At 45.3% G+C, this 26254-nt stretch overlaps 2 protein-coding genes across 9 annotated transcripts in view; both read right to left on the reverse strand.

The window, feature by feature from the left end:
* LOC114785606 (NACHT, LRR and PYD domains-containing protein 12-like) overlaps nucleotides 1-26254 on the reverse strand; it is a 438381-nt gene that overhangs the window by 271037 nt on the left and 141090 nt on the right. The window lies entirely within an intron of this gene.
* On the reverse strand, nucleotides 50-4814 carry LOC114785814 (DNA-directed RNA polymerase III subunit RPC6). The gene is made up of 9 exons (XM_028972438.1): nucleotides 4382-4814; nucleotides 4184-4301; nucleotides 3423-3490; nucleotides 3277-3344; nucleotides 3082-3194; nucleotides 779-922; nucleotides 600-707; nucleotides 331-522; nucleotides 50-257 (listed from the first exon to the last, which is right to left on the reverse strand). Exons 1-9 carry the CDS (start codon nucleotides 4435-4437, stop codon nucleotides 180-182), a joined length of 945 nt encoding a protein of 314 aa, XP_028828271.1. The 5' UTR covers nucleotides 4438-4814; the 3' UTR covers nucleotides 50-179.

The raw sequence follows: 26254 nt of genomic DNA on the forward strand, positions 1-26254 counted from the left end.
CAGGAACCCATGTTGGCATGGCGACAGTGAGAGAACCTCCTCGAGGGGATAATGCAGATTTAGTTTATTAACCAGAACTCCGCAATGCTGAAATAAAAATCCCATTTCTATTAAATAAAAAGGTGGTACGAAGCCTGAACGGACCAACATCTCCAGGAGACAGATTCTGTACAGAGAGGTCAAAAGTCCAGCCACTCGGTCATGTAGGTGCAGGTGGACGGAGATATTTCACCCCCGTCGCAGCAGTCCTCGAACACCTGAAAAACAGGACAGAGGCGCTCAGCCCTCGTCCCCCGGACCTCGGACCAGCTCGCAAAGCAGCCGTTTTACCGGGCAGAGTCCGCAGGGCGTCCGCACCAGGCCGGTGGGCTGGATGATGGGGTTGACCCCGCGGTACAGCTTCACCTGGCCGTCCACGCTGCCCACGGTGCCCTCTTTCGCCGCGATGATGGTCATCTCCACCTTCCCGTCGTAGATGAGCGTGTTCAGGATGGTCTCGATGTCCTCCATGGACAGCTCCACCTGCGGCCAGTCGTGTAGAATGGTTTTGCCCTTTGACCCCCGACCCGCGCGCCCTGCGCATGCAGCAGCATGCTCACCTTGCTGATGCCCAGCTCCGAGATGTACTTCCAGACCTCGTGCGAGGTGGCGAACGAGCTGTTCCTCTGCACCATGGGGCTCTGCTTGCTGTCCCGGGCTGCCTCGGCCTGGGACAAACCACACACCTTTAAATATGAATGCTGGGGACCGGGACATCGGCTTTACCCAGAACGCTCACCTTGCTCTGCAGGAACTTGAAGCACTGCTGGTTCAGCACCTCCACGAACTCCGACTCGAAGTCCTGGTCGCTGTACCACGCCCCTCCGGTCACCGAGCGGTCCGGCTGCAGGTTGTACAGCATGTACACCTTCTTCTTCGAGGCCTTCGGAGCAGGCGAAGGGCATAGAGGCGTAGCCACGATCAATTCCATTATTAGGAATAATAATAATAATAGAGGCGCTTGAATCGAACTCAACATTGTTTCCCCACCTGGTGCGAACCGCCTCAACCCGCAGGGAATTGTGGGTAAATTTCGACGTCGTTTTCAGCTCTCTCACAGTCCCGTATGATTATTGTACGCCACCTCCTGTCATCTCCAGCGCATCAGTGTACAGTTTAACACGTAACCCCGCCCTGTTTTTTAAAATGCGCGTTTTGTCTGAATTGGTAAATACGTAAATAGGTAGTATAGAGAGCAGTAGTAACCTAGCGGGTAACTAGGTAGTATAGAGGGCGGTAGTGACCTAGCGGGTAACTAGGTAGTAAAGAGGGCGGTAGTGACCTAGCGGGTAACTAGGTGGTATAGAGGGTGGTAGTAGCCTAGCGGGTAACTAGGTAGTAAAGAGGGCGGTAGTGACCTAGTGGGTAACTAGGTGGTATAGAGGGTGGTAGTAGCCTAGCTGGTAACTAGGTAGTATAGAGGGTGGTAGTGGCCTAGCTGGTAACTAGGTAGTATAGAGGGTGGTAGTGGCCTAGTGGGTAACTAGGTGGTATAGAGGGTGGTAGTAGCCTAGCGGGTAACTAGGTAGTAAAGAGGGTGGTAGTGGCCTAGCTGGTAACTAGGTAGTATAGAGGGCAGTAGTGACCTAGCGGGTAACTAGGTGGTATAGAGGGTGGTAGTGGCCTAGCTGGTAACTAGGTAGTATAGAGGGTGTTAGTGGCCTAGTGGGTAACTAGGTGGTATAGAGGGTGGTAGTAGCCTAGCGGGTAACTAGGTAGTAAAGAGGGTGGTAGTGGCCTAGCTGGTAACTAGGTAGTATAGAGGGCAGTAGTGACCTAGTGGGTAACTAGGTGGTATAGAGGGCAGTAGTGGCCACACTCATCTGTGGTAACAGCCTATGAACCAGAAGACCCAGGTTCGAACTACCATTGTGTCCCTGAACAAGACACTTAACCCTGAGTGTCTCCAGGGGGGGACTGTCCCTGTAACTAATGATTGTAAGTGGCTCTGGATAAGGGTGCCTGGTAAATGCCGTAAATGTAAATACGTGTGATATAAAAAAATCGACGGCCCGCGTAAACTTTACACCGTCATGTCCCTACAATTCTGTACAGCAGCACGCCTGCTTCCCGTATTTACTTTCGTGGTCTCCATGGCGACACAGCGGACCAATCGGGAAGAGAGAAAGTTCTCGTGAGGTTTGAGCTAGTGCTGCAAGATTAATCTAATCGCAATGTCAGTCTGTGCAATTTCATGAACGCAAAAAGATGTGATTTAAATGATTAGTACATGGATCGAATCTGCAACATATCCGATCCATTCTCTCAAAGTTTGCGAGCTGACTGAAGTCTCACTTCAGTTGGATGTGACGTGTTTGGTCACATGACTTTCGATTCGGTTCAATGGAGACCTCAGATTCGTGACTCACATAGACATATGGGTACACGTACGTCAACGTCGCCGCCGTATTGCGATAGGCTCCGCTGTGGATAAAAATGCCCCACTCTTGTGCTGCTTGGGGCTGTACAAACCGCTGTACGCTCCAAACCAGATCCCGGGGGGGTTACATTTCATAGGTAAGGCTGGACAATTGTTATGAATATATTTGGCCATTATAAAATACCGTTTTATAAGTCTTAACCTTAGCTAAGCTAGCAAAGCTATGCATCCCTGTGTTGAAGTCAGCCTCCAAACAATGTTTTGGTTAAACGTAAGAACTATAATACGGGATTTTATAATGGCCAAATATAATCAGAACAGTTGTTTAGCCTTACCAGGGTTTGTCGTTCGACAGTAAAGTAAAAGAGTTTTTTGTGATTTATTTAATTTTGTAGAATATTGTATTTTGAAAGCACTGGGCAGTTCAGGTTGTTATAAGTAGTTTGTATGTTTCACTTTGAAATGAAACATTTCACTATTAGTATGCGACTTTTCATTGATATACAAGCAAGTGTCCTTTATCATATCGCAATATTGATCTCAATAATCGCAATACGTCTTTTTCCCCCCCAAATCGTGCAGCCCTAGTACTGAAGGCGTTTTGTTTTTGGTCCATTTGGACTTTTTCCCCCTGCGTGAATGGGAGTTTAAACGCGACTCACGGCGACAGACTTGACTGCCTTGATCAGCTTCTTGTTCTCCAGGTTCTTCAGGATTTTGTTGATCTCCGTCAGAGGAAGGTTGCTTTTATATCTGATGTCTCGGCTCCAGATTCCTGAAATTACACGTTATAAAAGGTTCAAAGATTCGTCCTAAATTGGTTCATTTGGAACGTTGAACAGAACGATGAAGAAGACCTTTATTCCCCGCGTCCTCGATGACCTGATAGACCAGTTTTTCTTGGTTGTCCGAGCCCTTCATTTTACTGGGGAGGGGGGAGAAGAACGGAACTGGTGAATAAGACCGGATTACGGGGAGGTTCAGCGCGTGAAGGGATGGTCACCTCGCCGCCTGCGTGTCCTTCAACCGATACAGAAGACCGCTGCTGTTGCGCAGGAGGTCCAGCTGGCCCTGTGGACACCAGCAGCATGTCAGTCAGATAGAACCCCGCGGCAGAGGACATTTTCACGTCTCTTTACACCACAGACACTCTGAGAGGGGAAGGAACTGGGTGGGGACCGGCCGAACTGGATCAAAGTGGCCGTAATTCTGCACCAAGAGATTCATTCAAATTAAGCATCTATGAGATTGTTGAAGCTACTAAAACTGCATTAGAAACGGTCAAACGAGTTATTATAAAACTGGAACCAAGGGAACAAGGGACGGGGACCCAAAACCAGAGAGATTGAAGGCTGGACTCCAGAGCGATGGAAGGAGGTCACGTGGTGTGAAGGGTCCAGATCCACCCTGGTGCGTGAGGGTAAGAAGATGTGCGGCCATCGTGCCCGGTTCCTACCGCACAAGCCTGCGGGGGCGGAGCCACAGCCAGGGGTCACCGCAGGTCAAGTCGAGGTCCTGTAACGTCCAAGCAAATTCCAGGATGGTGGCAGAAGAACCAGAAGAGCAGAGTCCCGGGTTCAAACCCCACTTCCTACCATCGTGTCCCTGAGCAGGACACTTAACCCTGAGTGTCTTCAGGGGAGAACTGTCCCTGTAACTACTGACTGTAAGTCGCTCTGGTAAATGCTGGAGATGTGAAGATTGAGGAAGAGCGGTGCATCAGACGGATCTTAAGCGTTTAAGAACGTAACGAAGGCGTCTTACCACCGACAGCAGCCTGTTGATGGCCATCGCCCGCTGCTGGGCTTCCACATGCGGCATGTCATTCTGGATCACCTGGTCCGTGATGCCGTGAGGAAACTGCTGGCACAGCTCCCTGATCCTGGTCCGACAGAAACAAGGCGGAACAAGTCCACATGACGCCGACGCCCGTGGCAAAACAGAGGCGAACTCGCCACCGACCTGCTCTCGATGTCCGCGGCATCCGCCGACTCCTGCTTCACTTTAACTTCGGCCATGTCGACGGCAGCGGCGCCCGCGGGTCCTGCGCCGCTTTATGACGTCCGTCGAGCGCCTGCTTTAAATTAGAGCCGCAATACCGGGATCCGACTCGCTCCGAGTCACTCAGCAAACTCATCCAGTAGTTTAGTAGCTTGTTGAGGCTACTAAAACTGCGTTAGAAACTGTCCAACGCGTTATTATAAAACTAGAAGGATGGTGGTAGCCATTAAACTGACGACTCTGTTCACCAGCGACCATTCGAGCATCTCCGAGCCGGATCTCCGAGCGATTCCGAGTCGGTCACGTTTCCATAGCTTAGTAGCTTGTTGAAGTTACTAAAACTGCGTTAGAAACTGACCAAAACTAGAAGGATGGTGGTAGCCATTAAACTGACGACTCTTTTCACCAGCGACCATTCGAGCATCTCAGAGCCGGATCTCCGAGCGACTCCGAGTCGTTCACGTTTCCGGCCAGTGGAACCCCATAATTCACTGACTCGGGATAGGAGCGCTGAAACGAATCGGTCACGTTTACCCGGATCCGACTCCCTTAGAGTCACTCAGCAAACTGATCCGGGTGCCTGAGTCACGAATCCACTGACTCGTGTTTGGAGCGCTGAGCCGGATCTCCGAGCGATTCTTATTCGGTCAGGGTGAATCTGCCTAAGCATGTCTGCAGAGGTCTAGTTGCAGTTGATGTGAAGGTCTACAACAACAACAACAACATTTATTTCTTATATAGCCCAAAATCACATACAATATGTCTCAATGGGCTTTGACAGGCCCTACAGTTGACACCCCCCACACTTGACCCTTCTGCACACAAGGAAAAACTCCACACAAAAAAAACTCTAGGAGAGAGAAAAAAAGAAAGGAAGAAACCTTGGGAAGGAGTGATACAGAGAGGGACCCCCTTCCAGGGTAGAGTGAGCCTGCAAATGGTGTCAGTGCAGGGTTGGGGATGATATAATAAGTCCTACGGTTGTAGGGTTGGAGAAGTCCAGGATGTATTAAGTGTCATGGTCTAGATAAGGTGTCTGTAACGATGTTACTGGTCCATTTGAAGATCCCTGAAGCTGTAGTTGTAGTGGTGGTGGTGGCTGTGGTGACCCTCTGGTTTGTTTCATGGTATGTCCTTGTTAAGCAGTTGTCAGGAACCAGGATTTATTTGCTGGTCTGATCACTGGGGTCTGCCAGTAGTCTGGGTGCTTGATTCCGAGTCTCGGAGAAAAACAAACAGAAGCAGCGGCAGACGGTTGCACTGTACGACTGATACTGAAATCTGTGGTTGTAATGGTATATTGGTGCTACAGTGGCCCGGTACCCTAACTAGGACAGCCTAACTAGGGTGAATTTAACTTTGTCTGTGTCTAACAGGGGGACTCTGTAATAAACTGAACAGATAGGTTTTGAGATTGGATTTAAACACTGAGACTGTGTCTGAGTCCCGGACACTGACAGGCAAGCTCTTCCACAACTGCGGAGCTCTATAGGAGAAGGATCTGCTCCCAGCTGTGACCTTCTGCACCGTTGGTACCAGTAGTGACCCCGCACCCATTGATCGAAGGGGGCGTGGCGGTTCGTAAAGAACCAAAAGTTCACTCAGGTACTGTGGGGTGAGACTATTTAGAGCTTTATAGGTTAAAAGTAGGATTTTGTAGTCAATCCTAAATTTGATGGGTAACCAGTGCAGTGATTGTAAGACTGGGGTGATGTGGTCAAATTTCCTGGTTCTGGTTAGAATTCTGGCTGCAGCATTCTGTACTAGCTGGAGTTTACTCATGCACCTACTAGAGCATCCAGACAATAATGCATTGCAGTAATCTAACCTTGATGTAATAAATGCATGGACCAACTTTTCTGCATCATGCATTGAAATGATATTTCTTATTTTCGCAATATTTCTAAGGTGAAAGAATGCTATTCTAGTGACATTATCTACATGCGAACTGAATGAGAGACCTGCATCAATGATGACACCTAGATCCTTCACTTCAATACTCGGTGAGATAGAAAGGCTATCCAGGGTTATGATGTAGTCAGCCAGTTTATGTCTGGCTGCTTGAGGCCCAAGTACAAGCGCTTCTGTCTTGTCAGGGTTTAACAGGAGAAAGTTGGTGAGCATCCACTGTCTAATGTCCTTCAGACAATTCTCTATTTTGTTTAGCTGCTGCCTCTCGGCTGGCATTGCTGACAGATACAGCTGTGTGTCGTCAGCGTAGCAATGAAAGCTAATACCGTGTTTGCGGATGACGTCGCCTAAAGGTAACATGTATAGAGAAAAAAGTAACGGACCTAGGACAGAACCTTGTGGAACACCAAACTCTACTTTACTGTGTGAAGATGAAACACCATTGATGTCCACAAACTGATATCGGTTGGTCAAATATGATCTGAACCATTCAAGGGCTGTTCCCTTAATCCCGATAACATTCTCTAACCTGGCAAGGAGAATAGCGTGATCAATAGTGTCAAACGCTGCACTCAGATCAAGCAGGACAAGCAGCGAGATGCGTCCCTGATCAGAGGCCAACAGCAGGTCATTAACCACTTTAACCAGCGCTGTCTCAGTGCTATGATGAGGTCTAAATCCTGATTGATATACTTCGTGGATCTTGTTACTAGGTATGCGCTCAGCTGCTGGGCTACAACTTTTTCTAAGATTTTTGATATGAACGGAAGGTTGGATATCGGTCTATAATTTGAAAGCTGACTGCGATCAAGATCCGGCTTTTTAATCAGGGGTCTAATGACTGCTACCTTGAACAAACTTGGTACGTGGCCGGTGCTAAGCGACGAGTTAACAATTTTGAGGATAGAATTTATAATATTGGGTGAAATTTGCTTAAGGAACCTTGTTGGAATCGGATCCAAAGCGCAAGTACATTGATTTGACAACGAGATTAATTTGATTAATTCATGCTCTTTAATAAGGTTGAATCGTTCTAATCGGTGGTCAGCTATTAGAAGATTATTTTCCATGCAAATATTGGTGGAGCTATTTGTTGTGCTTTTAATCTTCTCTCTATTCGCGACAATTTTAGTATTAAAGAAATTCCTAAAATCATCGCTACTATGATGATACTGAGTGGTAGTATCTGTTAACTCCAACTGAGTCTAGTAAAGACAGGAATGCGGTTCTTAGTGAGTCTTATAATTTATCACAGTGGATGTTAAAGTCGCCGACAATTAGGGCTTTATCCACAGATACAACTAAGTTGGAGACAAAATCTGTAAATTCACTAAGAAAATAATAAATAAATAATCAATGGAATTAATTTAGGATTTTTAATTTGTGAGACTACATGAGTTATGTTGGTATGTAGAATCTCAAAAGAGTTAAATCCTTGTCCGGGTTTATAAGTAATACCGAGGTTATCCTTATAAATTACTGCGACGCCACCTCCTCTTCCAGTTAAGCGAGGTTGGTGTACATAGCTGTATCCAGGAGGACTAGACTCGTTCAATGCTACAAATTCGTTTTGTTTTAACCAAGTTTCGGTCAGGCACAGTACAGTGTTCTGGGCTTCTTTTTATACACCTGAGACCTAATGGATCCATTATTAGTCACAGGTGAAGCTCATATGACAAGGCGACAACACTTATGTCTTTGCAAAAATGGACGCAATGGGCTTTACCAAGCTTTGAATATTAGAATACTTTTTGACAGTTTCGTTTTGCATTCAAAACTTTTTGACAGTTTAGTTTTGCACTGAAACATTATTATAAAAAAAGCTGTTGGGAATAAAATGAGCCGATTCTTGATCAAAAAAAAATCTTGATTAGAAATATATTTCAGCGGCACTTGAGGTCAATTTGTAAAATGCATGTGTGTGTGTGTGTGTGTGTGTATATATATATATGTGAATGTGTGTGTGACATGTGTGAATGCACAGATATATATATATAAACCTTGATTCATTTAATGAATCATGCCACTCCAGGGAGTGGCACCTGCAAATCTGATTGGGAGGGGTTATTAACATCAGCATGGTTCTTTGTCATGACATCATAAAACCTCAATTATTTAAACTAAAACATGGTTTAAGCTTAGTTATTAAATAAGTTTGTGTAAATTAAAATCGTGTAAAACAATAAATCATGTGTACAAATTAAAATATTAGCTGTATATATCAATTCAATTCATAAAAAAAGGGATCAACTCAAATGGAGTAAATGATCGAAGTCACCAGGTTGCTTCTGGAGATAGAGCGTATCCAGAATGAATCAGAAGAGATCAAAAATTTTTTAGAAAAGAAAATTCGGCACCTCGAAGAAGATCTGGAGAACGAGAGGGTTCAGGCAGAACTACAAACACAACTGCAAACGTTCAACAATGCTGCATAATATCAAGCATTATCTGCCACGGTGGAACGTGAAATGATTAAGAATCTTAAAGATAGTGGCGTCAAGTTTAGAGACCCCTGTGACGACTACGAGATCCTCGAATGCATTGGGGAAGGTGGATTTGGTCAGATCTACAAGGCCAGGCATTACCAAACAGGTCACCTGGCTGCAATAAAGATCATAGATTGCCAACCTAGAAACTACATGGACTCCTTGTTGGAGTCTAACAGACTGGAGAGTTTACACCATCAGAACATCACCAAAATCGTAGGCCGATACTACTGGCACAGTGATATCTACATCTGCACAGAGCTCTGCGCAGGTGGAGATCTCTACAACGTGTACGTTAAGACGGGGTCCTTGAAAGAAAAACAGATTGCGTTCGTGGCGAGAAAGGTCTTGTAGGGTCTCTGTCATCTCCATCAGTAAGGGTACATGCACAGGGACATCAAGCCTGATAATATTTTACTGACCGCCACCGGTGATGTGAGGGTTGCAGATTTTGGCCTGGTCACACGTATCAGGAAGTCGAAGAACAGAGATATCGCTGGAACCTCGCATTACATGGCCCCCGAGGTGGTGCTGGCAGCAACAAACGATGGCTATGACGAGAAGTGTGACGTGTGGTCCCTGGGAATGACGCTACTGGAACTGGCTGAGGGTTGCCTTCCTATTCCCTACCTCAGTGTGGATTCTTTAACTGAGTACTGGACGTAAATACTCAAGGACGTGCCGAAACTGAGGAAGAAGAGAAGATGGTCTCCAGCGTTTCACAGCTTTCTGCAGGCCACTCTAAACCTAGACCCATCTTAGAGACCGTCGTCCAAGGAGCTTCTGTAGCACGAGTTCTTGAGAATGCACTCACCGCTAAAGAAACGTGTGCACCACTGCAAGGTCCTCGGGAGGATCAGGACGTTCTTCCATTAGGTCAATTTCGTGATACGCATGGTACACATGAAAGATTACAAACATCACCTTTTTGTTGACAGAGGCAAATGAGAATGCACAAATTGTGCATGTACCACTACACACGACTGAACACGCTCATAATTCGGTTTTTATTATTGGAAAGTTTCGTATGTGTATATATACCTGGTGAATAATAGTGTAAATATGTAAATATAATGGCCAGCCCTGTCATTCGTGTAAATATGTAAATTATAATGGCCACGCCCTGTCATTCGTGTAAATATGTAAATTATAATGGTCAAACCATGTTATTCGTATAAATATGTAAATTATAATGGCCACACCTTGTCATTCGTATAAATATGTAAATTATAATGGCCGCATCTTTTCATTCGTTAAATATGTAAATATAATGGCACACCTTATTATTGGTTTGACCAAGTGGCCTACATTTATATAATAATAATAGTAATAAAAATATTGGACTGCTAGTGTACATTTACAATACATTGTATGTATACATTTATTGTATGGCTACGATAAATCATTTTGTATAGCACTATGTATAATGTGACATTCTCTGAAATGTTGCTACTAGCAAAAACATTATTTTATTGCTCTACTAAATGTTAGGACATAAGAACTGCATTCTTAGCCTGATACAGGAATGCAGTAACGGTCAAAAATGTTGTATTTTTTGAACTGGACATTGTCTGGTTTCGAGGAATCATTGTGTGCGCTTCCGTTCTGCTCCTGTCCTACTTTTGTTCCGTTTTCGTCTTGTTTTGCGCCCCGTGGACCTGGAAACGGCTTCATTTGTGCACATAATACTAATAATACTACACAGAACTTATACATTTATCCGAGAGAATAGTAGTGGGACCTGTCTCTCCCCTTGGAAACACTCAGGGCAGGGAGAAGTGATGTGTTCAGTCCAGCCCCCATGCTTGGCATCGTGGGGGTTACAGCCTTCTCTGATGAGTTTTTATCTCATTTATATTAAACTTAACCTCAAGATGCAGTTTAACTGAGCGCTAGTCGGTTTTCTAGCAGCGTTGAGGCTTCCAGAGATGGTGTGAAGGTGGAGGATGCTGGGTGGGAAACAAGGACCATCAACAAGGCCCGACTCCAACACCCATCCCCTGGTAATGGAAAATTGTAGATGTGAGGCAGTGATGTACAGAGTGAAACGCCAATCTCCACACCAACAGCTGTGTGCTGCGTTCACCTTTAATAAAGAGTTAATAAAGAGACGTTTTGTGAAGTGGCTTCTTGAAAACATCATCCAGAAAAGTTTAATAAAGAGTTTAATAAAGAGACTTTTTTTAAAAGTGTTCTTGTAAACATCATCCAAAAAAGTTTAATAAAGACTTCTTTTTTTTAAAACGTCTTTTTTGAAATGGCTTCTTGAAAGCATCATGGGAAAACTATTTAAGCAGATTTTAAACGTATGAACCACATATTCAAAAATAGTTATAATGTCAAACGCACCGAGTGAGACGTTAGTAGCAGACAAAGATAAAGAAGAATCCGTTACGGAATTGAATGAAAAGCTTGAGGCGCTTGGGGTCCAGTTTAGAAACCCCTTTGAAGACTATGAGCTCCTAGAGGTCATCGGGAAGGGGGTATCTTGCAAGGTTCACAAGGCCCGGCATAGAAAGACCGGCCAAATTGTTGCACTGAAAATTCTAAACCCTAAAAAACCGAGAGACTGAAGAGTTGAATTCAGCGAAACGTCACGAGTCTCCATCTGCAGTTGTGTACTGGTCATAAATGGCCTCCTGATAGACCTGCACAATGCAAAAGCTGCTGTATTTACTACATGTCAAATCCACAGCAGTTTATGGAAGGTATACTGAGATGTTTGATGAGGTTTCCAGTGGAATTCTTCTAAAGTTAAATTAAGTTAAAGTGAAGTGATTGTCACATGTGATACACAGCAGCACAGCACACGGTGCACACAGTGAAATTTGTCCTCTGCATTTAACCCATCACCCTGTATGAACACCCTGAGTAAATGTGTGGCCTAAACAGAGTTTTCATTGTAACCAGGATGGCCAAGTGCTGATGCGCCTCCATTGTTTTTGTGATGGTGCAAGTGTCCACCTTTGAGTATGGCATCTTCTTACAATCTTCTTTATAAGTTCTTTGTCTTCTCAACCAGTTAATATCTTCTTTGGATTCTCATTTTGACATGTCCCCTAGCACACTACACCTCTAACTCAAAACTGCCTTAGAACATTGTTACTATAATTCACATGTATATGTCTTCGTCTTTGTTGTCCGCCGCTTATCCGGGTCTGGGACGGAGTGGCAGCGTGCCAAGTAGGGAATCCCAGACAGCCCTCTCCCCAGCAACCTCCAGCAGTGTGGTCTTGTGTAACATTCGTGCCACCTCTGCCACGCCCCCAGCGGTCGACGTCTCCCATGTATTAGTGTGTTTTCTTCTGGGGCTCACTAGCACCCTGTTATTCCCACCTGTTCTTCATCACAGGTAAGTGGTGGTAATCACGGGTGCTTCTGATCGGTGATTGGTTAGTTTAGTGGTAACGGGTCTGTCCACTCCTCTTTATAACCAGCCGGTCCCTTTAGTCCTGCGTTCGGTCTCCCTCACACAACCAGAGTTCCTTGCTGCACTGCATGCTGTCCTTAACGGCAATTGACAGTGAACCACACAGAAGGACTGGAACTCAACTCTCCCCTCTAGTCTCACTACAGCTCCGCCACGCCGGTTCGAAGCCTGGGCAAGACAAGGGCGATCTTTGGCTCTCGCCGAGGGCCTCGCGGAAGATCCCACAACCCGGCTTCTAGAGGAGAGGCGTGGCACTTCACACAAGGACATTTCAGTTCTTTAATTTTGTTTTTTGAGTTCAAATAAAATACACATTGTTATTTCTTCAACCTGCGTCCTCCATTTTTCACCTGAGCTAGAGGGGAGCGTGACAGAAGACCGAACATGAACGAGAGAAGATGGACTCATTCCACATCCTTCTGCCGACAGAAGAAACCCCCCAGCTGCTTCCTATCCTTCACCGCCATGAAACACAGCTGAAACAGCTCTCAGAGGTACTCCAGCAAGTGGTGAATGCCTTGCAGTCCCCTACACAACCACCAGCTCTGCACGCACCTACAGTGGAGCCTCGCAGCTCCAACCACCATCATGCTTCGCTGCCGGAGCGTTACAGTGGGGATTCGGGTACCTGCAGGAATTTCCTGCTCTCCTTTCAGCTGTATTTCGCGGAGTTTCCTGAGCTGACTGACGTTCAGAAAATCTCAGTCTTCATCCAGCGGCTTTCTGGGCGTGCTCATGACTGGGCGGCAGCCGTGTATCGGTGAGGAGGCCCTGAGACGACGTCTTACTCGGCATTCCTGGCGAGCTTCAAGACCATCTTTGACCACCCGGACCAGTCGAGCAGTCAGCGCCTCCTGCGGCTCAGGCAGGGCAACGCCTCTGTAGCAGACAACACGATTGAGTTCCGGATCCTTGCCGCAGACAGTGGCTGGAATGAGCCTGCGCTCATAACAGTGTTCCGGAATGGGTTGAGCCAAGACTTACTTACAGACTGAACTAGCCTATCATGATGCCGATCTAGGGTTGGATGCCGTGATCGCTCTGGCCATTAAGCTGGACCAGCATCTGCGCGGGAAAGGGCGCGTGGCGCCTGCGACTACTTCCACCACTACTTCCAGACACTTTCGTCCTCGGATCCGGTCCGATCCGGTGTCCGAGACTCCTGCCCCTCGTCCAGGGAGTGCGGAAGCTGCCCAAGAACCCATGCAGCTGGGGTCCACCCAATTGTCGGAGGAGGAGAAGAGGAGACGCAAAGAGCTAGGACTTTGTCTCTACTGCGTGGACCCAAGGCACTCTGTAGTTGGGTGCCCACGCTTTCGAGTCCCAGAGGGGGGTAGTCTAAGAGTATCCACCACATCCTACCAATTCAGTTCTCAGTTTTTTGTTGCTGGAGTCACTTCCCATTGTGATAACTCTATCCCTGTGTCTGTCCTTATAGATTCGGGATTGGCTGGGAATTTCATCTCTTTATCCCTGGTCTCTGTTCTCTCAATATCCCGGGTGGAATTGCCACGGCTGATCACCGTTCGGGCCCTGGATGGTCACCCCATCAGTAATGCACCAGTCACGCACAAATCTGAATTGGTCACTCTTTCTATTCCCCCTCACCATTCTGAATCCCTAGAGTTTTTCGTTTTACCCATGTTAGACACCCAATTGGTGATGGGACTACCTTGGCTACGCCAGCATAACCACAGCATCAATTGGTTCAAAAGCACTATTACCGCGTGGTCACCATCTTGTGTTTCTCATTGCAATTTGGCACCCGTTTCTGTTAGTTCTACTTCTATTGAAAGCCCCTTAGCTGATTCGCCCGTTCTGTTCCCCCTCACTATTCTGATTTGGTGGAGGTGTTTACTACCTCCAAGGCCTCGAGCCTCCCCCACACCGCGCTTGGGATTGCGCCATAGATCTCCAGCCTGGAGCAACACATCCTTGGTCGCGCGTGTATCCGTTGTCTGAGCCAGAGACTCGGGCAATGGAGAAGTACGTGGCCGAGTCATTCACGCAGGGATATATCGTGCGGTCCCGTTCTCCTGCCTCCGCTAGCTTCTTCTTTGTTGAGAAGAAGGATGGCGGACTCCGGCCCTGCATTGACTACCGAGGGCTCAACGTGGTGGAAGTAGATGCTTCCGAGGTCGGATTAGGGGGGGTGTTGTCACAGAGCTATGGGTCCCCGGGAAGGTTACATCCTTGCACTTTTTTTTCTAGGAAGCTGTCGGAGGCGGAGAGAAACTATGACATTGGGAATCGCGAATTGCTCGCTGTAAAAGCTGCGTTAGAGGAGTGGCATCATTGGTTGGAGGGGGCAAGACACGGTATTGACCGATCATAAGAATCTCCAATACATCCAGCAGGCTAAGCGGCTAAATTCGCGTCAGGCCCGGTGGGCCCTCTATTTCACCCGGTTGAACTTCACTATTACATACCGTCCAGGTTCCAAGAACGACAAGGCTGATGCCCTGTCGCGCTACTTCCCTGCACCACCTACCATTGAGGGAGATGAGCCCATTCTGCCTTCGTATCTCGTGGTGGCCCCGGTATCGTGGGATTTAGACCAGGAGATTTCCCGACTGGCACAGGGTCTCCCTGTGCCGCGGGGATGCCCTCCTGGCCGGACCTATGTGCTGGAGTCACTGCGGGAGCAGGTGGTAGTTTGGGCTCACACCTCACCTACTACTGGGCATCCGGGGGTGAGTCGGACCTTAGCAGCGCTTAGCGCTAAATACTGGTGGCCTGCCATGAGGTGGGACGTGCAGAACATTGTGCGTTCCTGCACTGTGTACGCGGTCACAAAGGTACCTCGTGTTCTTCCTGCTGGGAAGTTATTACCTCTGCCGGTTCTGGAAAGGCCGTGGTCCCACATTGCCGTGGACTTCGTCACGGACCTCCCGGAATCAAACGGATACACTACCATCTTAGTGGTAGTAGACCGGTCCTCTAAGGGGTGTTGTTTTGTCCCTTTTCCTAGTCTTCCTTTTGCCCTGCAGGTGGCTGAGGCTCTGATGCAGTCCGTGTTTCGGGTGTACGGGATTCCGGAGGACATCCAGTCGGATCGGGGCCCCCAGTTTGTATCACGGGTGTGGAAGGTTTTCTTTCAAAAGCTGGGGGTCTAGAAAATTTTAATAAAGAGTTTATTAAAAAGACTTTTTTTTTTTATGGATTTTTGGAAACATCGTCCAGAAACTATTTAATACGATTTTATACATTTATACTATTCAGAAAAAAGCTATAATGTCAAAAGCACGGAAGAAGATGTTAATAGAGATGATTTAGGAGTTCTTTAGAAAAAAACGCAACAGAGGTCAGTCACGGCAGATGCACGAGGCTGAGATGATGAAATACGCAGTTCAGGAAGTCCACGAGGTTGAGGCTGCACAACAAAAGGAACCAGACAACTCCGAGATTGGCGAAGTGAACAAGGACAATAATGCAGACAAAAATGAAGAATCCAGAACGGAATTAATTGAGCAGCTTGAAGATAGTGGCGTCAAGTTTAAAGACCCCTGTGACGACTACGAGATCCTCGAATGCATCAGGGATGGTGGATTTGGTCAGATCTACAAGGCCAGGCATTACCAAACAGGTCACCTGGCTGCAATAAAGATCATAGATTGCCAGCCTAGAAACTACATGGACTCCTTGTTGGAGTCTAACAGACTGGAGAGTTTACACCATCAGAACATCACCAAAATCGTAGGCCGATACTACTGGCACAGTGATATCTACATCTGCACAGAGCTCTGCGCAGGTGGAGATCTCTACAACGTGTACGTTAAGACGGGGTCCTTGAAAGAAAAACAGATTGCGTTCGTGGCAATAAAGGTCCTGTAGGGTCTCTGTCATCTTCATTAGTAAGGGTACATGCACAGGGACATCAAGCCTGATAATATTTTACTGACCTCTACTGGTGATGTGAGGGTTGCAGATTTTGGCCTGGTCACACGTATCAGGAAGTCGAAGAACAGAGATATCGCTGGAACCTCGCATTACATGGCCCCCGAGGTGGTGCTGGCAGCAACAAACGATGGCTATGACGAGAAGTGTGACGTGTGGTCCCTGGGAATGACACTACTGGAACTGGCTGAGGGTTGCCTTCCTTTTCCCTACCTCAGTGAAAGTTCTTTAACTGAGTACTGGACGTAAATACTCAAGGACGTGCGTAAACTGAAGAAGAAGAGAAGATGGTCTCCAGCGTTTCACAGCTTTCTGCAGGCCACTCTAAATCTAGACCCATCCAAGAGACCGTCGTCCAAGGAGCTTCTGTAGCACGAGTTCTTGAGAATGCACTCACCGCTAAAGAAACGTGTGCACCACTGCAAGGTCCTCGGGAGGATCAGGACGTTCTTCCATTAGGTCAATTTCGTGATACGAATGGTATGCATGAAAGAATACTAACATCACTTTTTTGTTGACAGAGGCAAATGAGAATGGACAAATTGTGCATGTACCACCACACACGACTCAGGGAGAAGTGACCTGTTCAGTCCAGAAACAGTCATGCTGGTGGCGGTTATTGGTGATCAACATGGTGTCCCACCAACTGGTCCTAATATCTGGATGCAATGAAAATGTGCAGCGCGCCTGAACTGCTTCTGTATTTACTACAGACAACTCAGAGATTGGCGAAGTGAACAAGGGCAATAATGCAGACAAAGATGAAGAAGAATCTAGAAAACCCTTTGAAAACTATGAGCTCCTAGAGGTCATCGGGAAGGGGGTATCTTGCAAGGTTCACAAGGCTCGGCATAGAAAGACCGGCCAAATTGTTGCACTGAAAATTCTAAACCCTAAAAAAAAGAGAGACTGAAGAGTTGAATCCAGCGAAACGTCACCAGTCTCCATCTGCAGTTGTGTACTGGTCATAAATGGCCTCCTGATAGACCTGCACAATGCAAAAGCCGCCATAAACATAATAAATTACACTGTTAAATTACATTAATGACTCGTGGTTTTCTTTCCAACTGGTCCTAATGTCTGGATGCAATGATAATGTGCAGAGGACCTGCACTCCTGCTGTATTTACTACATGTCAAACCTACAGCAGTTTATGGAAGGTATATTGAGATGTTTGATGTTTCCAGTAGAATTCTGCTTCTTCTGACAAAATCTTACAGCATGTCTCTGCGGAGGTTCAGTTTAAATGTCCCTCCCGGACAGAGTCCACATTTTACAGTTTTTCTCGATTGCTTAAACACATTTCTTGAAACTATGCCTCGTATTCTCAAAACAGTAAACACAAATCCATAATTTTCCAAACATCGTATTTTCAGCTCAGAATGAAGCTCTACACTCAAAACCATTCACTCTTGCAGAAAAACCAAACTTTGCCCACAGACATCACACACAAGGTCTCAAAAACACACACACACACTACAACAGTCTTACACATTGGTGCAATAAATTAAAAACAATATTTCCAAAACTGGCTAGTTATGTTGCTTGTGGTTCTTCCCCTCAAAAACCTTTTCACATGAACACAAAAGACGCAACCAATGTATATATAGTGGCCCATTTTTATTAATGTACAGTACAACACACACCAAAATATTATTCCACCTCAGCATCCTGTCTTTGGACTGGGTCAGGCCAGAGAATCTCATCCACATCACAGGCTATATTGGCCCTAGCCAGGCAGCGGGGGTAAAATCCTCTTGCATGCCTGATCCACCCCTGGCATGCAAATGCTGATATGTCTAGGCAGGCTTCTTCCATGGCCTGGAGGAGGTGAACACGGACATCAGGTTCTCTGTCATACACTTTCCACCGCCATGCCGAAAATAACTCTATCGGGTTTAGAAAGGGAGAGTATGCAGGCAGAAAGATGTTAGAAAACCTTGGGTTATTGGTAAACCAGTCATGAACCAGAGCAGCATGATGGAAGCTGACGTTATCCCAAACAACAACGTAGTGAGGCTGCTCTGACTGTGCTGGTTCCCTGTAGTCCAGCTGGAACATATGTTGTCTGAAACCATCAAGAAAAGCAAGGAGAAGCACAGTGTTATAGGGTCCTAGAATGGCATGGCAGTAGATTACCCCTCGTTGGCTGATGGTTGCGCACATAGTGACATTCCCTCCACGCTGACCAGGGACATTTACAATAGCCCGATGGCCAATTATGTTCCTCCCCCTTCTCCTCCTTTTGGTCAGGTTAAAACCTGCCTCATCCACAAAGATAATTTCATGGGGAACAGGCCGTCCTTCAATCTCAAATATTCTCTGCAAAACACATAACACAGTAGAGTAAATTGCTACCCTGAACCACAGTTCAAGAGTGCACAAATGGCAGCATAAACTGCCATGCTGTGATGGAACACAATACTTCATACAATATCAAAACTCATACCTGAACATATTCCGCTCGTTGGTTTTTCACTCTGTCAGAGTTTCGTTCAAAAGGGATGCAGTATGCCTGTTTCATTCGGAGTTGGTTCTTTCGGGGGTTGCGGTCAATTGTGGAGAGGCTGATGGCATTGATCCCTCGAAAATGTTGATCATCCTCAATCACTCTCCTTTGAATCTCTCGCAGGCGGATTACATTATTGGCAATGACCATGTTCACAAGTTCCCTCTCTTGCTCCTCTGACAAAAGCCTTAATCTGCCTCCACCAGGTGGTCGTCTCTGTGTCCTACAAAAATAGAAGCACTCATTACTGTGACTGTCACACATCCTTTTTACAGGAAATAAATGGAAACATGCTGAAACTCAAGAAACTTGAGTTTAGTAACTCAAAAGTTACTGTACAGCGCAGTCTTACTGCAAGTACACCTACCTGTTTTCCTCCCTGAAGGTTCTGATGATGGAGGCAACAGTGAAGCGACGCTAATTTAGCTGTACTCGTTGCCCAGCCTCCCTCATAGTCATACCATGGACAAGGACATGGTCAACTAAAGTGGCTTGAATTTCATCTGAGACCGCTTGTCTCCTTGCCCTTGCTCTTCCCCTTCCTTGTCGCCATCATTGTTGTCCTCCTCCTCCTCCTCCCTGGTGTCCTAGACCTCCTTCTCCTCCTCCTCCTCCACCTCCCTGGTGTCCTAGACCTCCTCCTCCTCTCCCTCTTCCTTCACCACGTCCTCCTCCTCTCCCTCTTCCTCTTCTTTCACCACGTCCTCCTCCTCGACCTCCTCCTCCTCCCTGGTGTCCTAGACCTCCTTCTGCTCCTCTTCCTCCTCCTCTCCCTCTTCCTTCACCACGTCCTCCTCCTCTCCCTCTTCCTCTTCTTTCACCACGTCCTCCTCCTCAACCTCCTCCTCCTCCCTGGTGTCCTAGACCTCCTTCTGCTCCTCTTCCTCCTCCTCTCCCTCTTCCTTCACCACGTCCTCCTCCTCTCCCTCTTCCTCTTCTTTCACCACGTCCTCCTCCTCAACCTCCTCCTCCTCCCTGGTGTCCTAGACCTCCTTCTGCTCCTCTTCCTCCTCCTCTCCCTCTTCCTTCACCACGTCCTCCTCCTCTCCCTCTTCCTTCACCACGTCCTCCTCCTCTCCCTCTTCCTTCACCACGTCCTCCTCCTCTCCCTCTTCCTCTTCCTTCACCACATCCTCCTCCTCGACCCCCTCCTCCTCCACCTCCCTGGTGTCCTAGACCTCCTTCTGCTCCTCTTCCTCCTCCTCTCCCTCCTCCTTCACCACGTCCTCCTCCTCGACCTCTTCCTTTGCATCTCTTTGGATCCATTGTTTCAAACCTGAATGAGCTGACTTTGGCCCTTTTATCTACCCATCAAAGTTTCTGATTGGTGTGTGATAAATTTTGACTCCTAGTGTTTCCACTTGGTTAATTGTGTGCTACTTGAGCTCAAGCTGTGCTGACTTAAATTAACATTATTGAATGCTCGTGCTTTCCAAATGACCACATGGTGTAAGCACTGAAAAATGTATGGATTTGTGTGTAAAGTTTTGCAGTAACAGTTCACCAAATCTGACTCATGTGTTAAAGCAGGGGAATAGTGTTTATAGTTCAGGGAAATGGGTGTACTTTTTGAAAAATAGCATTATGGTTTTTAAATTTTAGTTCAAAAGATTGGTTATAGTGTTTTAGCAATCGAGAAAAACTGTAAACAGTCTTCTTTAAGACGCAGTCAGATAATGTGGGCAGAGCCATTGCTTCTTTACAGTCCCACACTCTTCTATTTAAACAAATATCCCATTTCTTCAAACAGATCAGTAATATGGAACTAGCATTTTGTACAGCTTTGAAGAACAAAGAGCCAGTGGCGAAGCTTGAGGAGCTGCGTAGAAACTTCATGCACAGTCCCTAGCAGGCACTGGTTGCGGCAATGAGCCACAAGCACGTGGAATACTGTCTGTATCTGCTGGACCGGCATTCTCCGCACAGGATTCTGACCACGCCGGTGAGGCGCTTCATTCACCAGGAAGGTCGGAATTTTGCCATGGCAGCTGATGTTGAAATGCAGCCAGTCGTGAAGAAAATATCAACGCTGGAGGGACGGAGCTACAGATCTATAATGGATCTCACCATACAGTTTCCTCAGAGAAGCCCACGTTTACTGCCACTAGTGCATGTGGCGATGGACATGATGAACTTGAACGCAGTGGTCGAGCTGCTGGAAAGCAGACATGACCCCTACTTAAAGGACAGCAAGGGCCGTCAAGCTCTGGATGTGGTCCTGGAGAAGATGTGGCAGTTTAATACATGCTCACCACACCAAAGGTGCGGCTTTTACAACCACAATTTGTGTGATGGTGTGCTGGAATACGCCTGCTTGGACGCACTGCTTCTGTTCATACCCCAGACGCGCTTACCAGACATGAGGAAGCTGGAAGGAGAGCAGAAGGACACCTGGTTACAGATACTCGGAGAGGAACGGTTCATGTACCTCGCTGGGTAGAGTCCAGGACGGTCGCAGTTCATCGCCAGACAAAACATCATTCAGAGTCTTCCTCCCGAGAAATTTCCCAAGTTTTCCCCACCTATCAAGAATCCAAAGGATTTTATCTTCTTCTGTCGTGGTAGGACCATAAAGCCAACAGGGTCTTCGTGAGGATGGAAGGGATTGGTCTCCCACTTCAGGTCCTCGGTGATAGATGGTAGTACCCAGGAGCTTGAAGATCTCCACAGAAGAAACTGGGCTGTCTGAGAAAGTGAGGGGGAGCAGTGTTGAGAGGTGTCCACTGAATGAAGTCCACTGACAAGCTGCTCAACTTCATATCGCTATGCAGATTCCACACCATCCTTATTGAATCTGTGACCTCCCTTGATAATGGGGTGTTGTGTACAGGGAGTGGATGGTATGTCAGGTGACTCCGCCCTAAACACTCCTTCTGCGGGTCAACTCGGCCATGTGGTATATCAGCAGGGTGAAGATCAATACCTCTCTTGCCATTATAATATTCATCCATGTACTCGAAGACGGACTCCGCTGTGATAATCATTTCGTAGTAATTGTTTTATAACTAGCTATCAGTAAGATATTTATTAGATACGTATTGTTTCAACCATTGTTGATCAATAATTCCAAAAATATTATCTTACTATCCAAAGGTAAATTTGACATGGAAAAATATTTTTTAACACATTGTGATAACACATTGTAATAACACATTGGCTTCCACAATTTCTCCAAAAATAAAATATGTAATGGAATATGCAATCAGGGTTTTTATTAATCCAGCCAAACTCTCTCCACTTATATGAGCTGGTACATTTCCACTGAAGTTTCGAGGCTGTTGTCCACTCTCCATCAGATATAGCAATTTCCCATTTTGCTTTCAGGTACAATGTTGAGTTAGTTTTAAGAGATAGTAATCCCTCATATAGATTTGAAATTACTTTTCCTCTAATATCTGATTTGCATGCCTTTCCTTATTCATTCTATTAGACATAAGCCCAGATGACACAGTGTCACATTTGTAAAGATTCAAGAGAGATTTATTGTCTGTAAGACAGTATACACAGTATTACACAGACAGTATTTCACCCGAATGTAAAATACATATAAATAAAAAAGAAATATATATATATTAGTGGTGGGCCGTTATCTGCGTTAACGTGCTTTGTTAACGTGAGACTCTTATCGGGCGATAAAAAAAAATATCGATGTTAATCTATTCACAAAGTTGGGTTGGGAGCTGGGTCTATACTACGCAAGCTATTGTGCCGGAGTTAAATGGTTACACTAGATTTATAAGTATATTTCTTCTTTCTTGTCTTTTATTTTCTTATTTCCTAAAGACTTTTATTTTGTTTTTGAGACCCGGTTCAGGTCTCTTGGACACATGGCGTGAGTTGTGAGAGGTGCAAAAAGTTAATTCTTTCATTTTCATTTATGTACATTTTAGGAATATTTTGCATGTGTGTTATTTTGTGAATATTTTTTTATGTTCTTTTAATACTGTATATTGTAGAGAGAGGTGCAGAAAGACGCGATGTTCTGACGCGACCTTGCTTTTTGTACAGAATACACTTTGCACAGAAAATCTCTTGGGTGTCAGCTCATCATTTGTGGTTCAAGAAACGAAATCAAAAAGTTCCACAACGCAGAAGAAGAACCGCTACACTATGATGACTTTCACCTTGATATTTTAGCGCGGATGTATACCTAGCCAAATTGCACTGTAGGGGGCGAGAACGAGTCTTCGAACTGCGAAATGACCACATCAAACGTGACGTGGTAACATGGATGCAGCTATTTAACTGAATAAACAGTTGGTAAACACAAGTACATCTTATTGAACATAATTTATTTTCATCACCAATGATCATAGTAGAACAGCTTTCTCAAGTAGTTTGTGATGCATTTTGGAAACAGGAGATGAGCCCCTGGTCTAATGCGCCACCTGGCTTGAGAAACCCGTTCTCAAAGACTTACTTTTAGTCATTATTTGGGTAGCAAACATATTCTGAATGCCTTCAGCAGAATTCAAATGAGCCATTTTAATCTAGATTAATCTAGATTAATTCCAAGATTACAGTGACATTAATCTAGATTAAGAAAATTAATCTATGCCCACCTCTAATATATATACAAGTATTGTGCATTGTGCAGTGGACTGGATCAAGTACATATAGGGATATTTCAAACAAGACACACAGGACAAGACAAACATGTGCAAAATGAGCAGAGTGTTGGGAGGAGGTGCCCAAGGCTGGAAGTGTAATGTTGATGTAGGCACCCAGCCACGGGTCTTACCCGATGTATAGGTATCGATGTCTCTCCAGCGTGTCTTCATTAGGATTGGTTAGATGACGTTTTTTCAAGGTCCAGAACTTTCTTTAAACTCGGCAGTGTTCCCTCTTCCATTACATTACACAGAGCTGTTCTGGGAACTGTGTATTACTTGCGCTTCTTGATTTAAAAGCAGTTTTTAATGCAGTCATGATATTCTTGCTTCAAGGCTGGAGCATTGGTTGGGTATTAGGGGTTCAGCTCTCAAATGGTTAAACTCATAAAATCTGTGTGATAAAAGCTTCTGCGTCTCTATTAAGTGAAAGTGAAGTGATTGTCATTGTGACACACGGCACAGCGCACGGTGCACAGAGTGAAATTTGTCCTCTGTATTTAACCATCACCCTGAGTGAGCAGCCATGACAGGAGCAGTGTGTGGGGACGGTGCTTTGCGCAGTGGCACCTCGTCGGATCGGGACCGACCACAAACCGCCGCCCAAATCCAAGAACTGGCACCTGGCAATAACATCTATGCCATGCAAACACAGCACAGCACACACACCAAAAACATGAACTGGCAGTGAAATTATTAAAGAATTTACTTAAGTAAGTATTTCATTTTGGTTTTTTCCCTGTGCTGTTTAGCAGGAAAGAGTCCATAATTTAAAATAAATAAAACGTGCTTTTGATTAAGTTTAACGGATTGGCAGCAGGACCTGTCCCAATATTTGCGTCTTTTTACACCTTCTTCAGGCGTGACTCTGCTGCAAATATCGTTGTAATTTTGTACAACGATATTTTGACACAGCAGGTAAGTATTGTACTGTACTGCTTTTACATGGCATGGATGTTATTGGTCCCGTCCTCTGAAACGAAATCCCTTGTCGGGGGGGAAGGTGAGAAGGATCCAGTCCAGAGAAACAACAACATTTATTTCTTATAAAGCCCATAATCACATACAGTACGTCTCAATGGGCTTTGACAGACCCTACAGTCGACACCCAACACTCTTGACCCTTCTGCCCACAAGTAAAACTCCACACAAAAAAAAGAGAAAAAAAGAAAGAGTCTGTAAGTGGTGTCAGTGCAGGTAGGTGGTTGTCCAATAAGAAAAAAATATGTGTCCATTATGATGCTACTGGTCCACTTGAAGATCCCTGAAGCTGTAGTTGTAATGGTGGTGGTGGCTGCGGTGACCCTCTCGTTCGTTTCATGCTAAGTCCTCGTTTAGCAGTTGTCAAACCAGGTGAGCTCTGTGTCTCAGTTGTATCTGCTGTCTCTTCACTGCACTGTAAAAAAAAAATTATAATAATTTTTACGAAAAAATACTGGCAGCTGTGGTTGCCAATACAATGATGTTAAAATTGCATGAAAAATGTAAACAACTTTACAGAACAATCTGTAAATTTAACATTTTAAAACTGTTGTAAAAAACTGTTGTATTGTTGAAGCTGGAAGAAGAAGCTGCCCTTGCAGTTTTAGGTAGAACAAAGATACATTCCTAAGGAAAGTCTCATTGAAATGTTCTGTCATTTCAAAGCCTATATTTGTTGGGATATCATTTGAACTCAGCGAAGCATCTTTACATGCAGTAATAGCTGAAGTAAAGGCAATCGTTTCTCTGTACATCTCATTTATGCTATCCTCTGAACATGCTTTATGATTCCTGTACATGTGAGCAGTAAATGATGATTTCACAGTGAATGTATTTTTACTAGTGCTGCACGATTTGGGGAAAAAAGACATATTGCAATTATTGAGATCAATATTGCGATATGCGATTGCAATTTGATAAAGGGCACTTGCTCTTTATATCCATTTATGCACTAATAATGGCAATTAATGAGACAAAACTTGACCAATGTCTGAAAGTTAAAATAGTAAGACTTCAACTGGCAGTCTGGTCTTTCTTTTAACAGTGAAATGATACACTCCATGATAAAAAAGAAACGTTTTTTTGTATACACATGGGCTCAATAAATCATTTCGGAAAATATTTCACTCATTCCTCTCTCTATGTTATCTACATACACATATGTGCTAGGTATTAAATATGTACAGCATAGGATCTAAACTACTTGGAGCAGAACAGTCTTACATGTCCTTTTCCTTGTGTTGCCACTCTGTAATTTAAGAGTGTTCAGACTTAGGTTGTGGAAGACAGACACAACTAAAGACAAGAGCATGAAATGATGGTCGTCAATTCCAAACTGTGGCCCGGACAAACTGTTTGATCAAAGATACACTGACTGCTTGCCCTGATGTTGACTGTAGACTGTCCCCTCAGAAGGAATCATTAAACCTCCACTGTGTGTTTAATGTGAGAAAGTGCTGCTTTGATCATATGATGCCGGTTCAGCATGTTAACAAACTAGCACGGCACACAACACAGGACAGCTTTCTCAAAATCTGTTGAACAACAAACCCTGGTAAGACTAAACAACTGTTTTGATTATATTTGGCCATTATAAAATCCCGTATTATAGTTCTAACGTTTAACCATAACGTTGTTTGGAGACAGGAATGCATAGCTTCGCTAGCTTAGCCTAGCTTAGCTAAGGTTAAGACTTATAAAACGGGATTTTATAATGGCCAAATATATTCAAAACAATTGTCCAGCCTTACCTATGAAATGTAATCCCGCGGGATCTGGTTTGGAGCGTACAGCGGTTTGTACAGCCCCAAGCAGCACAAGAGTGAGGCATTTTTATGCACTTCTCTCCATAGACATGTATATGCTTCACTCCACAGCAGAGCCTCTCGCAATATGGCGGCGACGTTGACGTACGTCTACCCATATGTCTATGCAAGTCACGAATCTGAGGTCTGCATTGAACCGAATCGAAAGTCGTGTGACCGAACACGTCACATTTGACTGAAGTGA

This window comes from Denticeps clupeoides, chromosome 3 (assembly GCF_900700375.1).
Source record: "Denticeps clupeoides chromosome 3, fDenClu1.1, whole genome shotgun sequence".
In the NCBI taxonomy this organism is placed as follows: Eukaryota; Metazoa; Chordata; class Actinopteri; order Clupeiformes; family Denticipitidae; genus Denticeps; species Denticeps clupeoides.